Here is a 19,216-nt window from a genome sequence, read left to right as displayed (position 1 = left end):
ATGTTATATGAATAGTGACGAAGGGGATTACACATTCATGTGTTAAATGAATAGTGAAGAAGGGGATTACACATTCACGTGTTATATGGATAGTGAAGAAGGGGATTACCCATTCATGTGTTATATGGATAGTGAAGAAAAGGATTACACATTTATGAGTTATATGAATACTGAAGAAGTGGATTACACATTCATGTGTTATATTGATAGTGAAGAAGGGGATTACACATTAATGTGTTATATGGATAGTGAAGAAAGGGATTACACATTCATGTGTTATATGAATAGTGAAGAAGGGGATTACACATTCATGTGTTATATGGATAGTGAAGAAGGGGATTACACATTCATGTGTTATATGGATAGTGAAGAAAGGGATTACACATTCATGTGTTATATGAATAGTGAAGAAGGGGATTACACATTCATGAGTTATATGGATAGTGAAGAAGGGGATTACGCATTCATGTGTTATATGAATAGTGAAGAAGGGGATTACACATGCATGTGTTATATGAATAGTGAAGAAGGGGATTACACATTCATGTGTTATATGGATAGTGAAGAAGGGGATTACACATTCATGTGTTATACGGATAGTGAAGAAGGAGATTACACATTCATGTGTTATATGGATAGTGAAGAAAGGGATTACACATTCATGTGTTATATGACTAATGAAGAAGGGGATTACACATTCATGTGTTATATGGATAGTGAAGAAGGGGATTACACATACATGTGTAGTATGAATAGTGAAGAAGGAGATTACACATTCATGTTTATATGAATAGTGAAAAAAGAGATTACACATTCATATGTTATATGAATAGTGAAAAAGGGGATTACACATTCATGTGTTATATGGATAGTGACGAAGGGGATTACACATTCACGTGTTAAATGAATAGTGAAGAAGGGGATTACACATTCACGTGTTATATGGATAGTGAAGAAGGGGATTACACATTCATGTGTTATATGGATAGTGAAGAAGGGGATTACACATTCACGTGTTATATGGATAGTGAAGAAGGGGATTACACATTCACGTGTTATATGGATAGTGAAGAAGGGGATTACACATACATATGTAGTATGAATAGTGAAGAAGGAGATTACACATTCATGTTTATATGAATAGTGAAGAAGGAGATTACACATTCATATGTTATATGAATAGTGACGAAGGGGATTACACATTCATGTGTTAATTGAATAGTGAAGAAGGGGATTACACATTCACGTCTTATATGGATAGTGAAGAAGGGGATTACACATTCATGTGTTATATGGATAGTGAAGAAGGGGATTACACATTCACGTGTTATATGGACAGTGAAGAAGGGGATTACACATTCAAGTGCTATATGGATAGTGAAGAAGGGCATTACACGTTCATGTGTTATATGAATAGTGAAGAAGGGGATTACACATTCATGTGTTATATGAATAGTGAAGAAGGGGATTACACATTCATGTGTTATATGGATAGTGAAGAAGGGGATTACACATTCATGTGTAGTATGAATAGTGAAGAAGGAGATTACACATTCATGTTTATATGAATAGTGAAGAAGGAGATTACACATTCATATGTTATATGAATAGTGAAGAAGGGGATTACACATTCATGTCTTATATGGATAGTGAAGAAGGGGATTACACATTCATGTGTTAAATGAATAGTGTAGAAGGGGATTACACATACATGTGTAGTATGAATAGTGAAGAAGGAGATTACACATTCATGTTTATATGAATAGTGAAGAAGGAGATTACACATTCATATGTTATATGAATAGTGAAAAGGGGGATTACACATTCATGTGTTATATGGATAGTGACGAAGGGGATTACACATTCACGTGTTAAATGAATAGTGAAGAAGGGGATTACACATTCACGTGTTATATGGATAGTGAAGAAGGGGATTACACATTCATGTGTTATATGGATAGTGAAGAAGGGGATTACACATTCACGTGTTATATGGATAGTGAAGAAGGGGATTACACATTCAAGTGTTATATGGATAGTGAAGAAGGGGATTACACATTCACGTGTTATATGGATAGTGAAGAAGGGGATTACACATACATATGTAGTATGAATAGTGAAGAAGGAGATTACACATTCATGTTTATATGAATAGTGAAGAAGGAGATTACACATTCATATGTTATATGAATAGTGAAGAAGGGGATTACACATTCATGTGTTATATGGATAGTGACGAAGGGGATTACACATTCATATGTTAAATGAATAGTGAAGAAGGGGATTACACATTCACGTGTTATATGGATAGTGAAGAAGGGGATTACACATTCATGTGTTATATGGATAGTGAAGAAGGGGATTACACATTCACGTGCTATATGGACAGTGAAGAAGGGGATTACACATTCAAGTGTTATATGGATAGTGAAGAAGGGCATTACACGTTCATGTGTTATATGAATAGTGAAGAAGGGGATTACACATTCATGTGTTATATGAATAGTGAAGAAGGGGATTACACATTCATGTGTTATATGGATAGTGAAGAAGGGGATTACACATTCATGTGTTATATGGATAGTGACGAAGGGGATTACACATCCATGTGTTATATGGATAGTGAAGAAGGGGATTACGCATTCATGTGTTATATGAATAGTGAAGAAGGGGATTACACATGCATGTGTTATATGAATAGTGAAGAAGGGGATTACACATTCATGTGTTATATGGATAGTGAAGAAGGGGATTACACATTCATGTGTTATATGGATAGTGAAGAAGGGGATTACACATTCATGTGTTATATGGATAGTGAAGAAAGGGATTACACATTCATGTGTTATATGAATACTGAAGAAGGGGATTACACATTCATGTGTTATAAGGATAGTGAAGAAGGGGATTACACATTCATGTGTAGTATGAATAGTGAAGAAGGAAATTACACATTCATGTTTATATGAATAGTGAAGAAGGGGGTTACACATTCATGTGTTATATGGATAGTGAAGAAGGGGATTACACATTCATGTGTTAAATGAATAGTGAAGAAGGGGATTACACATACATGTGTAGTATGAATAGTGAAGAAGGAGATTACACATTCATGTTTATATGAATAGTGAAGAAGGAGATTACACATTCATGTGTTATATGGATAGTGAAGAAGGGGATTACACATTCATGTGTTAAATGAATAGTGAAGAAGGGGATTACACATTCACGTGTTATATGGATACTGAAGAAGGGGAATACACATTCACGTGTTATATGGATAGTGAAGAAGGGGATTACCCATTCATGTGTTATATGGATAGTGAAGAAAGGGATTACACATTTATGAGTTATATGAATACTGAAGAAGGGGATTACACATTCATGTGTTATATTGATAGTGAAGAAGGGGATTACACATTCATGTGTTATATGGATAGTGAAGAAAGGGATTACACATTCATGTGTTATATGAATAGTGAAGAAGGGGATTACACATTCATGTGTTATATGGATAGTGAAGAAGGGGATTACACATTCATATGTTATATGGATAGTGAAGAAGGGGATTACACATTCATATGTTATATGGATAGTGAAGAAGGGGATTACACATCCATGTGTTATATGGATAGTGAAGAAGGGGATTACGCATTCATGTGTTATATGAATAGTGAAGAAGGGGATTACACATGCATGTGTTATATGAATAGTGAAGAAGGGGATTACACATTCATGTGTTATATGGATAGTGAAGAAGGGGATTACACATCCATGTGTTATATGGATAGTGAAGAAGGAGATTACACATTCATGTGTTATATGGATAGTGAAGAAAGGGATTACACATTCATGTGTTATATGACTAATGAAGAAGGGGATTACATATTCATGTGTTATATGGATAGTGAAGAAGGGGATTACACATTCATGTGTTAAATGAATAGTGAAGAAGGGGATTACACATACATGTGTAGTATGAATAGTGAAGAAGGAGATTACACATTCATGTTTATATGAATAGTGAAGAAGGAGATTACACATTCATATGTTATATGAATAGTGAAAAAGGGGATTACATATTCATGTGTTATATGGATAGTGACGAAGGGGATTACACATTCACGTGTTAAATGAATAGTGAAGAAGGGGATTACACATTCACGTGTTATATGGATAGTGAAGAAGGCGATTACACATTCATGTGTTATATGGATAGTGAAGAAGGGGATTACACATTCACGTGTCATATGGATTGTGAAGAAGTGGATTACACATTCACGTGTTATATGGATAGTGAAGAAGGGGATTACACATACATATGTAGTATGAATAGTGAAGAAGGAGATTACACATTCATGTTTATATGAATAGTGAAGAAGGAGATTACACATTCATATGTTATATGAATAGTGACGAAGGGGATTACACATTCATGTGTTAAATGAATAGTGAAGAAGGGGATTACACATTCACGTGTTATATGGATAGTGAAGAAGGGGATTACACATTCATGTGTTATATGGATAGTGAAGAAGGGGATTACACATTCACGTGTTATATGGACAGTGAAGAAGGGGATTACACATTCAAGTGTTATATGGATAGTGAAGAAGGGCATTACACGTTCATGTGTTATATGAATAGTGAAGAAGGGGATTACACATTCATGTGTTATATGAATAGTGAAGAAGGATTACACATTCATGTGTTATATGGATAGTGAAGAAGGGGATTACACATTCATGTGTTATATGGATAGTGACGAAGGGGATTACACATTCATGTGTTATATGGATAGTGAAGAAGGGGATTACCCATTCATGTGTTATATGAATAGTGAAGAAGGGGATTACACATTCATATGTTATATGGATAGTGAAGAAGGGGATTACACATTCATATGTTATATGGATAGTGAAGAAGGGGATTACACATCCATGTGTTATATGGATGGTGAAGAAGGGGATTACGCATTCATGTGTTATATGAATAGTGAAGAAGGGGATTACACATGCATGTGTTATATGAATAGTGAAGAACGGGATTACACATTCATGTGTTATATGGATAGTGAAGAAGGGGATTACACATTCATGTGTTATATGGATAGTGAAGAAGGAGATTACACATTCATGTGTTATATGGATAGTGAAGAAAGGGATTACACATTCATGTGTTATATGACTAATGAAGAAGGGGATTACACATTCATGTGTTATATGGATAGTGAAGAAGGGGATTACACATTCATGTGTTAAATGAATAGTGAAGAAGGAGATTACACATTCATATGTTATATGAATAGTGAAAACGGAGATTACACATTCATATGTTATATGAATAGTGAAAAAGGGGATTACACATTCATGTGTTATATGGATAGTGACGAAGGGGATTACACATTCACGTGTTAAATGAATAGTGAAGAAGGGGATTACACATTCACGTGTTATATGGATAGTGAAGAAGGGGATTACACATTCATGTGTTATATGGATAGTGAAGAATGGGATTACACATTCACGTGTTATATGGATAGTGATGAAGGGGATTACACATTCACGTGTTATATGGATAGTGAAGAAGGGGATTACACATACATATGTAGTATGAATAGTGAAGAAGGAGATTACACATTCATGTTTATATGAATAGTGAAGAAGGAGATTACACATTCATATGTTATATGAATAGTGACGAAGGGGATTACACATTCATGTGTTAAATGAATAGTGAAGAAGGGGATTACCCATTCATGTGTTATATGGATAGTGAAGAAAGGGATTACACATTCATGTGTTATATTGATAGTGAAGAAGGGGATTACACATTCATGTGTTATATGGATAGTGAAGAAAGGGATTACACATTCATGTGTTATATGAATAGTGAAGAAGGGGATTACACATTCATGTGTTATATGGATAGTGAAGAAGGGGATTACACATTCATGTGTTATATGGATAGTGAAGAAAGGGATTACACATTCATGTGTTATATGGATAGTGACGAAGGGGATTACACATCCATGTGTTATATGGATAGTGAAGAAGGGGATTACGCATTCATGTGTTATATGGATAGTGATGAAGGGGATTACACATTCACGTGTTATATGGATAGTGAAGAAGGGGATTACACATACATATGTAGTATGAATAGTGAAAAAGGAGATTACACATTCATGTTTATATGAATAGTGAAGAAGGAGATTATACATTCATATGTTATATGAATAGTGACGAAGGGGATTACACATTCATGTGTTAAATGAATAGTGAAGAAGGGGATTACACATTCACGTGTTATATGGATAGTGAAGAAGGGGATTACCCATTCATGTGTTATATGGATAGTGAAGAAAAGGATTACACATTTATGAGTTATATGAATACTGAAGAAGTGGATTACACATTCATGTGTTATATTGATAGTGAAGAAGGGGATTACACATTAATGTGTTATATGGATAGTGAAGAAAGGGATTACACATTCATGTGTTATATGAATAGTGAAGAAGGGGATTACACATTCATGTGTTATATGGATAGTGAAGAAGGGGATTACACATTCATGTGTTATATGGATAGTGAAGAAAGGGATTACACATTCATGTGTTATATGAATAGTGAAGAAGGGGATTACACATTCATGAGTTATATGGATAGTGAAGAAGGGGATTACGCATTCATGTGTTATATGAATAGTGAAGAAGGGGATTACACATGCATGTGTTATATGAATAGTGAAGAAGGGGATTACACATTCATGTGTTATATGGATAGTGAAGAAGGGGATTACACATTCATGTGTTATACGGATAGTGAAGAAGGAGATTACACATTCATGTGTTATATGGATAGTGAAGAAAGGGATTACACATTCATGTGTTATATGACTAATGAAGAAGGGGATTACACATTCATGTGTTATATGGATAGTGAAGAAGGGGATTACACATACATGTGTAGTATGAATAGTGAAGAAGGAGATTACACATTCATGTTTATATGAATAGTGAAAAAAGAGATTACACATTCATATGTTATATGAATAGTGAAAAAGGGGATTACACATTCATGTGTTATATGGATAGTGACGAAGGGGATTACACATTCACGTGTTAAATGAATAGTGAAGAAGGGGATTACACATTCACGTGTTATATGGATAGTGAAGAAGGGGATTACACATTCATGTGTTATATGGATAGTGAAGAAGGGGATTACACATTCACGTGTTATATGGATAGTGAAGAAGGGGATTACACATTCACGTGTTATATGGATAGTGAAGAAGGGGATTACACATACATATGTAGTATGAATAGTGAAGAAGGAGATTACACATTCATGTTTATATGAATAGTGAAGAAGGAGATTACACATTCATATGTTATATGAATAGTGACGAAGGGGATTACACATTCATGTGTTAATTGAATAGTGAAGAAGGGGATTACACATTCACGTCTTATATGGATAGTGAAGAAGGGGATTACACATTCATGTGTTATATGGATAGTGAAGAAGGGGATTACACATTCACGTGTTATATGGACAGTGAAGAAGGGGATTACACATTCAAGTGCTATATGGATAGTGAAGAAGGGCATTACACGTTCATGTGTTATATGAATAGTGAAGAAGGGGATTACACATTCATGTGTTATATGAATAGTGAAGAAGGGGATTACACATTCATGTGTTATATGGATAGTGAAGAAGGGGATTACACATTCATGTGTTATATGGATAGTGACGAAGGGGATTACACATCCATGTGTTATATGGATAGTGAAGAAGGGGATTACGCATTCATGTGTTATATGGATAGTGAAGAAGGGGATTACACATTCATGTGTTATATGGATAGTGAAGAAAGGGATTACACATTCATGTGTTATATGAATACTGAAGAAGGGGATTACACATTCATGTGTTATATGGATAGTGAAGAAGGGGATTACACATTCATGTGTAGTATGAATAGTGAAGAAGGAAATTACACATTCATGTTTATATGAATAGTGAAGAAGGAGATTACACATTCATGTGTAGTATTAATACTGAAGAAGGTGATTACACATTCATGTGTTATATGAATAGTGAAGAAGGGGATTACACATTCATGTGTTATATGGATAGTGAAGAAGGTGATTACACATTCATGTGTTATATGGATAGTGAAGAAGGAGATTACACATTCATATGTTATATGAATAGTGACGAAGGGGATTACACATTCATGTGTTAAATGAATAGTGAAGAAGGGGATTACACATTCACGTGTTATATGGATAGTGAAGAAGGGGATTACCCATTCATGTGTTATATGGATAGTGAAGAAAGGGATTACACATTTATGAGTTATATGAATACTGAAGAAGGGGATTACACATTCATGTGTTATATTGATAGTGAAGAAGGGGATTACACATTCATGTGTTATATGGATAGTGAAGAAAGGGATTACACATTCATGTGTTATATGAATAGTGAAGAAGGGGATTACACATTCATGTGTTATATGGATAGTGAAGAAGGGGATTACACATTCATGTGTTATATGGATAGTGAAGAAAGGGATTACACATTCATGTGTTATATGAATAGTGAAGAAGGGGATTACACATTCATGAGTTATATGGATAGTGAAGAAGGGGATTACACATTCATATGTTATATGGATAGTGAAGAAGGGGATTACACATTCATATGTTATATGGATAGTGAAGAAGGGGATTACACATTCATGTGTTATATGGATAGTGAAGAAGGGGATTACGCATTCATGTGTTATATGAATAGTGAAGAAGGGGATTACACATGCATGTGTTATATGAATAGTGAAGAAGGGGATTACACATTCATGTGTTATATGGATAGTGAAGAAGGGGATTACACATTCATGTGTTATATGGATAGTGAAGAAGGAGATTACACATTCATGTGTTATATGGATAGTGAAGAAAGGGATTACACATTCATGTGTTATATGACTAATGAAGAAGGGGATTACACATTCATGTGTTATATGGATAGTGAAGAAGGGGATTACACATTCATGTGTTAAATGAATAGTGAAGAAGGGGATTACACATACATGTGTAGTATGAATAGTGAAGAAGGAGATTACACATTCATGTTTATATGAATAGTGAAGAAGGAGATTACACATTCATATGTTATATGAATAGTGAAAAAGGGGATTACACATTCATGTGTTATATGGATAGTGACGAAGGGGATTACACATTCACGTGTTAAATGAATAGTGAAGAAGGGGATTACACATTCACGTGTTATATGGATAGTGAAGAAGGGGATTACACATTCATGTGTTATATGGATAGTGAAGATGGGGATTACACATTCACGTGTTATATGGATAGTGAAGAAGGGGATTACACATTCACGTGTTATATGGATAGTGAAGAAGGGGATTACACATACATATGTAGTATGAATAGTGAAGAAGGAGATTACACATTCATGTTTATATGAATAGTGAAGAAGGAGATTACACATTCATATGTTATATGAATAGTGACGAAGGGGATTACACATTCATGTGTTAAATGAATAGTGAAGAAGGGGATTACACATTCACGTGTTATATGGATAGTGAAGAAGGGGATTACACATTCACGTGTTATATGGACAGTGAAGAAAGGGAATAACACATTCAAGTGTTATATGGATAGTGAAGAAGGGCATTACACGTTCATGTGTTATATGAATAGTGAAGAAGGGGATTACGCATTCATGTGTTATATGAATAGTGAAGAAGGGGATTACACATTCATGTGTTATATGGATAGTGAAGAAGGGGATTACACATTCATGTGTTATATGGATAGTGACGAAGGGGATTACACATCCATGTGTTATATGGATAGTGAAGAAGGGGATTACGCATTCATGTGTTATATGGATAGTGAAGAAGGGGATTACACATTCATGTGTTATATGGATAGTGAAGAAAGGGATTACACATTCATGTGTTATATGAATACTGAAGAAGGGGATTACACATTCATGTGTTATATGGATAGTGAAGAAGGTGATTACACATTCATGTGTAGTATGAATAGTGAAGAAGGAAATTACACATTCATGTTTATATGAATAGTGAAGAAGGAGATTACACATTCATATGTTATATGAATAGTGAAGAAGGGGGTTACACATTCATGTGTTATATGGATAGTGAAGAAGGGGATTACACATTCATGTGTTATATGGATAGTGAAGAAGGGGATTACACATTCATGTGTTAAATGAATAGTGAAGAAGGGGATTACACATTCACGTGTTATGTGGATAGTGAAGAAGGGGAATACACATTCACGTGTTATATGGATAGTGAAGAAGGGGATTACCCATTCATGTGTTATATGGATAGTGAAGAAAGGGATTACACATTTATGAGTTATATGAATACTGAAGAATGGGATTACACATTCATGTGTTATATTGATAGTGAAGAAGGGGACTAGACATTCATGTGTTATATGGATAGTGAAGAAAGGGATTACACATTCATGTGTTATATGAATAGTGAAGAAGGGGATTACACATTCATGTGTTATATGGATAGTGAAGAAGGGGATTACACATTCATATGTTATATGGATAGTGAAGAAGGGGATTACAAATTCATATGTTATATGGATAGTGAAGAAGGGGATTACACATTCAAGTGTTATATGGATAGTGAAGAAGGGGATTACACATTCATGTGTTATATGGATAGTGAAGAAGGGGATTACACATTCATGTGTTATATGGATAGTGAAGAAGGGGATTACACATTCATGTTTATATGGATAGTGAAGAAGGGAATTACACATTCAAGTGTTATATGGATAGTGAAGAAGGGGATTACACATTCATGTGTAGTATGAATACTGAAGAAGGAGATTATACATTCATGTGTTATATTGATAGTGAAGAAGGGGATTACACATTCATGTTTATATGGATAGTGAAGAAGGGGATTACACATTCAAGTGTTATATGGATAGTGAAGAAGGGGATTACACATTCAAGTGTTATATGGATAGTGAAGAAGGGGATTACACATTCAAGTGTTATATGAATAGTGAAGAAGGGGATTACACATTCATATGTTATATGGATAGTGAAGAAGGGGATTACACATTCATGTGTAGTATGAATACAGAAGAAGGAGATTATACATTCATGTGTTATATTGATAGTGAAGAAGGGGATTACACATTCATGTGTTATATGGATAGTGAAGAAGGGGATTACACATTCATGTGTTATATGAATAGTGAAGAAGGGGATTACACATTCAAGTGTTATATGGATAGTGAAGAAGGGGATTACACATTCATGTGTAGTATGAATACTGAAGAAGGAGATTATACATTCATGTGTTATATTGATAGTGAAGAAGGGGATTACACATTCATGTGTTATATGGATAGTGAAGAATGGGATTACACATTCATGTGTAGTATGAATACTGAAGAAGGTGATTACGCATTCATGTGTTTTTTTGTTTTTTTGTTTTTTGTTTGTTTTTTGTTTTTTTAAAAGTACAACCCAATCACAAATACAACAAATTATCAGAGTAAGGTAAAGAACATAAAATGTTACTTATTCGACTGGAAAATCACTCCATTTATTAACATGATGCTCCATAATATTTTTACGAGTTGCAATATATTTTTCAATTTTATAAATATTCAACACTAAATGTTTTAATATTATGAAACTGGGTAAGGTATCTTGACACCTAGCAGTGTATATAGCCCGTTTAGCAAGTAATATAACCTGATTTGTAATAGTACTAAAATTTCCATCCCCAAGTAGTAATTGATGTTTATCTGGAAGACTGTCTAGATTTAAAAATTTGCCCCAGTTATGAAATATTTTACCCCAAAGCTCCTTTGAATATTGGCAGTCTACAAATAAATGTAGTAAAGTTTCATCTGTTTTTTTTACAAAAAGTACACAGGGGAGATGATGCATATGCTGGGGACATTTTAAATAAAATAAAATTAATATATAGAACATTTCTCAAAATTTTACAATAAAATGCACGTGACTTAGATTCTATTGTAACCTTGTACGGAAGTGCATACAATTTTTTCCAGTCTAAAGTTATAGTAGGAAACAAATTTTGGTAGTATATTTCGCTTTTCGGGGGGGATTTCCTTTTAACTAGTATTTGGGTAAATATTCTCGTAGACATTATGCTAATAACTATAATTTTACCATCACTAGGAACACTTACCGGGAGAGTGGGTCTAACAACATAAGAACATTTAATATGCCAAGTTTTCGGAATTGCATCCACAAGACCAAACCATTTTAAATAAATTGCCGTGCCTTCCAAACGATTAACCAATAGATCCCAAGACAGAATTTTACCATTCTTATCATATAAATCTGTAATATAAACTATACCCATGTTATACAATTCCCTATAAAAGATAGATTTTCCTTGAATAATAACATTTTGATTGTTCCAAATACTCTCACTTGCGATTTCTTGAAGATTTTCCGGGCGTTTATGTAAATTTACTGACGACCATGCATGAAGAACAGACTCATAAAAGGGTGGCAAGTTTATCGGTAACATTTCCCTATTAAAATTACACTGGAACAACAAATTTGCTCCATCTACCGAATTAAGATACCAATCAAAAACTTGTTTCCATGGATGGTAATTTTTATCAAAAAACTTTTTAACCCAATTTGCTTTTGCTCCAACACACATGCTCAATAAATCCGGCATAGCCAAACCCCCCTTTAACATATTACCAATCACAGTGTTTCTGGCGATCTTATCAGGACCGTTCCAGAGGAAATTATAAAACATCGAGTTGAGTTTAACTAATACTGATTTAGGAACGGAAATAAGGTTAAACGTATACAGTAATTTGGAAATAGCTAAGGATCTAATAACTTGTATTTTACCGAGTAAAGATAAATCACGACAAACCCAAAATTTTAAAAGCTTTCCAACTGACACAAGATATTTTTCACAATTCATTGAAGTCGCAAGATCATCGTTATATGAAAAATATATACCGACAATTTTAACACAATCTGAACACCATTTTAATTTTAAAGGTTCGTCTTTTCGGTGTCTCCAGCTACCTATCCACATTGCTTCCGTTTTATCCGCATTTACCCTCAGCCCAGATACAGCACTAAAACAGTCCAATTTGCTAAATAGTTCCGTAGCAGAAGCCAAGTCTCTAACAAAAGTGGTGAGATCATCTGCATAAGCAGTGTATTTCACTTGATTTGGACCAATCTGAATACAATTTATTTTATTATTTTCAGATATAGCATTTAGTAAAGGTTCCAAACTTAAAATAAACAAAGCAGGAGATAAAGGGTCACCTTGTCTTACACCTCGATTCATGTTAAAATACCCAGTTGAAAAGCTTTTGTTCATTACACAACTTGAGATATCAGAGTAGAAACAATGAATCCAGTTAATAAATGACTCCCCAAAATTATATTTCTTTAGAACAGCAAAAATGTATTGCCATTCCAAAGAGTCAAATGCCTTTTCAAAATCAATGCAAAATAAAATTCCAGGTATATTCCTGTCTTTTGTGTAGTTCATAAGGTCATCTATCAGACGTGCACAGTCACCTATATATCTACCTTTAACAAAAGCAGACTGGAGTTCAGAGATAAGGGAGGGTAATACTTTCCTTACTCTCAAGGCAACACATTTAGCCGCAATCTTATAATCTAAATTTAACAGCGATATGGGGTGCCAATTTTTAATGTATCTGAGGTCCTTTCCTTCTTTAGGGAGTAATGATATCACTGCCTGTCTTTGTGTAATTGATAATTTACCCACCTCATACCCATAATTCAATGCTTTCACCACACAGGGTCCCACCAAAGCCCAAAATGTTTTATAAAAATCGGCACTAAGACCATCATTCCCCGGTGTTTTATTATTCGGAATTTTTTGCAGAGCCTGGTAAGCTTCCTTCAATGTAATTGGACCCTCACAAAGATTTTTGTCAGATTCTTTTAAATGGGGAAGTCTCAATGGGTTCAAAAATGTCTCAATGTTTGTATTATCAGTCACAACTTTTGATCGGAACAATTCTGAATAAAATTTCCCGATTTCTGATAAAATATTTTTCCCCATGTATTATATTTCCTGATATATCAATTAAATTATTTATCTGAATTTTAGTCTGGTTAGCCTTTTCTAGGCCTAAAAAATATTTTGAATTTTTTTCCCCAAATTCGTAGCAATCTGCTCTCGACCTAATTATACACCCTTCCGTTATATAGTCATATTCTTCTTCTAGTGATTTTCTTTTGCCTTCAAGCCTATCCAACAACTGTTCCGATGGATCCGAGTTATATTCCAATTCCAAGGCTAGTATTTCAACATTTAGTTTCTGAATCTTCTTTCTTTTTCTGTAGCTCTTTTCTTTGAATAGATAATTGTAAGACCCCTTATACGAAATTTCATTGTTATATTTTTGTAACCATAATGGGAAATTGTATGTGATTTGTTCGATATACACGCATTCATATGTTATATGGATAGTAAACAAGGGGAATACACATTCATGTGTAGTATTAATACTGAAGAAGGTGATTACACATTCATATGTTACATGGATAGAGAAGAAGGGGATTACACATCCATGTGTAGTATGAATACTGAAGAAGGAGATTATACATTCATGTGTTATATTGATAGTGAAGAAGGGGATTACACATTCATGTGTTATATGGATAGTGAAGAATGGGATTACACATTCATGTGTAGTATGAATACTGAAGAAGGTGATTACGCATTCATATGTTATATGGATAGTGAAGAAGGGGATTACATATTTATGTGTAGTATGAATACTGAAGAAGGAGATTACATATTCATGTGTTATACGGATCCTGAAGGAGATCACACATTCATGTGTCAAATGAATACTGAAGAAGATTACATATTCATGTGTAATATGGATACTGAAGGATATCACACACTCATGTGTTATACGGATACTGAAGAAAGATATCACTCATTCATGTGTTATACTGATACTGAAGGAGATCACACATTCATGTGTCATATGAATGCTGAAGAAGATTACATATTCATGTGTAATATGGATACTGAAGAAGGATATCACACATTCATGTGTAATATGTATACTGAATGAGATTACACATTCACATATATGAATACTGAAGGAGTTCACGCATTCATGTATAATATTGATACTGAAGAAGGAGATTACACATGTATATGTTATATGCATATTGAAGAAGGATATCACACATTATAATATGTGTAATATGTATACTGAAGGAGATTACACATTCATATATTATATGAATACTGAAGGAGTTCACACATTCATGTGTAATATGGATACTGATGGAGTTCATACATTCATGTAATATTGATACTGAAGAAGGAAATTACACTTTCACATGTTATATGAGTACTGAAGAAGGAGATCACACATTCATGTGAAATATGGGTACTGAAGAAGGAGATAACACATAAAATTGTAATATTGATGCCGGAGAAGGAGATTACACTTTCACATGTTATATGGGTACTGAAGGAGATTAAATATTCATATGTTATATGTATACTGGAGGAGATCACACATTCATATGTTATATGGATACTCAAGGAAATCACACATTCATGTGTAATATGGATACTGAAGGAGATTACACATTCATATGTTATATGCCTACTGAAGGAGATTACACATTCATATGTTATATGTATACTGAAGGAGATTACACATTCATATGTTATATGGATACTAAAGGAGATCACACATTCATCTGCTATATTGATACTGAAGGAGATTACACATTCATATGTTATATGTATACTGAAGGAGATTACACATTCATATGTTATATGGCTTAAAAGTCATAGGATACTTACCGATTGGCGTAGATGACACTAATAGTATCATTGCTGACGCAAAATATAGAAGCCAATTAGAGGTTTCAGAAGGAGTCATATCTGTCTGTAAATAAGGCTCTACTCTACATAAGCAGTACTAGTCTGACAACGATTCCGTTAATATCTATCAGTGGACACATGCACCGTCGTGGTAATATATAGTACTACAAAACAATATGCGGTAAACACGTCAGTTTTATTTAAATCTACGCTATATCAAATTATCAAAGGGTGAGTGCTTTTGTGAAAAACAGCTGATCTGCTATAAAAGACGTCTGCTTACTGTCTGGTCATTCGAGCGTTGTTCATTGGATTTAAGGGTATTGGATTGTACGGGGATGCTAGATTATTGTACGAAATCATCTTAACCTATGAGGAATCTTAAGAGTAAATAATATATATGTTATTTGATGTTATCTTATTGATAAAATCATGAAATTTTGAGACATACATAAATTTAGTCATACACTATTCTCCATATTAGAAAAAATGGGGAATATAAACAAAATACAACATCAATTATTAATGTATTCATATTCCTGGTTTTGTATATATATTGGGAAGCTTCAGATCGGATCACCCAGTGAATACATTATGGAGACCTGGACGTTAACAGCAAACATTTGTTAATGTTACACCCATATATGTTTTACAGCACACTTAGAATTGGTATCAATGTGCGGGGTCACGAATGTAATACTCTTAATTTAAGAGAAATTTTGCATGGTTATATTTTAAATTGTATCATTTAATAAGATACCAGGATAACCGGTTACTGGTAGCACAGTGTTTGTAACATCGCTCTTTGGGTGGCCGTCCCACAGACTCAAAGGGAAGTCGAATTCCATCGTCTAGTTTCATTCATTAAAGAAAGCTGTTGTTCAGCAGGGCCTAGTAATATGAAGATGGTCAAACATATGAAATGCGGTTGCACTATATGTCGCTAATCGAACCTGCAAAATGCACATAAAAATACTAGGATAACCTAGCCGTAAATTTATGAGTGAAATTTCAGCAAAAATAACTGAACAGGTTTGATGGGTCAACGTTCTCTATAATACCAATATCAGTTTAAGTTAACGGGTTTCTTTCTTGTTACTTTTTGTGAAATAAACAAACAAACAAACAAACAAACAAACAAACAAACAAACAAACAAACAAATAAATAAATACTGTATACCTGAATTTTGAAATACTAAAGAATATATTTGGAATATACAAATGCTGTTGTTTTCCCCAAACTAAGAATTCATCCTTAAATTTTATGGAGTAAAGATTCAGTTAGACAAGTGTAATTGTTTGGGTGTAGAAAAGAGGAAACAAGCGCTGTTTTGTGTATGAACAACAAAGTGAACAATCTTTCCTGTTCAATTGTCATTAAATGCATTTGAAATAATAAGAATAGTCTATGTTTTGTATTTTGTGGAGCTACACTGTGCTGCAGTTTTGTCACTTACCGACGATTTTGACAAGTTGAAGAAACTTGACAAAAATGTGTGTTGAAAAGTAAGTACTGATTACTTCCTGGTCCACTGATTAATTCCTGGTTCTCCTCCTTCAATTATTTTGTGAATAAAATAAAATGCTGTGGCAGTTTCTTATTTTTTATTTCCCTTGGATTGATCATCCATTCATGTCTCTAATGGGATATACAAACTTACTATTTGGTCTATAATGGAGTATGGTTTTTGAGGTGAAAATGGTCTATTATGGGGTCTGGGGTTTTACTTCCCGGCCGCACACCCCTACCAAACTGAAAGGCCAGTGCATGGCCTAGGGCGATCCACGCTTTACAAACTTTAGTGCAAGCACAATTTATCTCGTGAACATAGCCAAACACACTGCTTATTCGGTGAACAAAAATTGAGTTACTCTTCTGGGTTATTCCTAACGAAGGCAGAAAAATTACAAAATTTTCCACAGCTTACAGTAGGCTTTTATATTGCGCCTATGGTCGCGCGCGTCGTCACTCTGCCAGAAGACACGTCTCCGAAGTTTGGACGTGGTTTTCAGTAGAGCGGTGACTCATTCACTAATTGATTGAAAATGGGTTGTAACCAAATGTCTCCGTGTTGGAATGTTTCTTTCACTACCTTTAAAGACAAACATGACTATTAGTTATTTTTTTATTTCGAGAACTAAGACTCTCTTAAAATAGTTCCGACTTCGTAGAACCGTTGACATCGACACGAGATTCAATGACGTAGAACAACAAGGGTATAAAAGCCGTATTTCTGTTCAACAGGGAATAACTTGGGAATGATAATAATAATTGCAATAAAGTATTTACAATTAATATTTAATACGACAAAATAAGCATGGGAATTATATAGGAGAATTTTCTATGGCATCAACGGAATCAGATTGAAAATTATATTGAAATCACTTGAAAATACAGTTATATATTACATCAACTTAAATATCACTATGTTCCTAATAGTGCATAGAGATGATTTCGGTGGCCTAGTTGATTATTTGTTTTAATTATTTTTGTGATTTGGAGGCAGCATAGAGTTTTTACATAAATTAGTAAATATTGAGTTGTCGGGAAAGATCAGTTTCATAAATAAACAACATATATAATATGCACACATCTGTAGACATGGAATGCGTTATAACCTGCCATATTCTGATAATGTAGCACGTGTGTTATTGCGATATATTTTACTTGCATTTTATTCGCATATATGAATGTGTTTAAAAAGTGGATGTGCAATGTTCTAAAACACTTGCAAATAAAAAAAAATGGAGTTGCGTCAAATTCTCAAAAGGGCGTCGTTTATTGAAATAGTGCCAGCCTTAGAGGCTAAGTCCTTCTTTCCGGCTTTTCACTGGCAATTTTATTGTGCCTATTCCCAAAATAGGATGCGTCAAATGTCATACGGTTCCCATCACGTGATCGATCATAACAAAATAGCGACTACTCGACATTGTGTAGGCTGACTTTGTCCATATATTTGCGTTCATGATACATAGTGATATTGTAAATCGGCGTTGTTATTCGTATACCCAAGGCAGGACTTTTGGGCGTTACGTAAATGTTCTACTGTAAACACTAGTTGAATGCTCCGTACGGTGCATTATGAATATAAACAAGTGAATTACAAAATGCGTTTGGTTATGTTTTTTATTTTTATTCCAGCAAGTAAATGTAAAACCATGTAGTTGCAATGACATATACATTTATGTTTGCCATCACTGTTTGCTATAACAGTAAAACAGAAGTCTTAAAAATGTAATTTTCATTACAAAGTTT

General features: G+C 34.0%; 1 protein-coding gene across 1 annotated transcript in view; it reads right to left on the bottom strand.

The window, feature by feature from the left end:
* The window catches only part of LOC144359590 (neuronal acetylcholine receptor subunit alpha-10-like), a 53,383-nt gene extending 37,305 nt beyond the window's left edge, over positions 1-16,078 (bottom strand). The window contains exon 1 of the mRNA XM_085498743.1: positions 15,940-16,078. Coding sequence (XP_085354869.1) covers positions 15,940-16,018 — 79 coding nt within the window. The 5' untranslated portion in view covers positions 16,019-16,078. The remainder of the gene's footprint in view (positions 1-15,939) is intronic.
* Between the last annotated feature and the right edge of the window lie 3,138 nt (positions 16,079-19,216).

Source organism: Saccoglossus kowalevskii, chromosome 5, assembly GCF_978046115.1.
Source record: "Saccoglossus kowalevskii chromosome 5, keSacKowa6.1, whole genome shotgun sequence".
In the NCBI taxonomy this organism is placed as follows: domain Eukaryota; kingdom Metazoa; phylum Hemichordata; class Enteropneusta; family Harrimaniidae; genus Saccoglossus; species Saccoglossus kowalevskii.
Note: the sequence above shows the minus strand (reverse complement) of the source record. Positions and strands in the feature narration are given on the sequence as shown.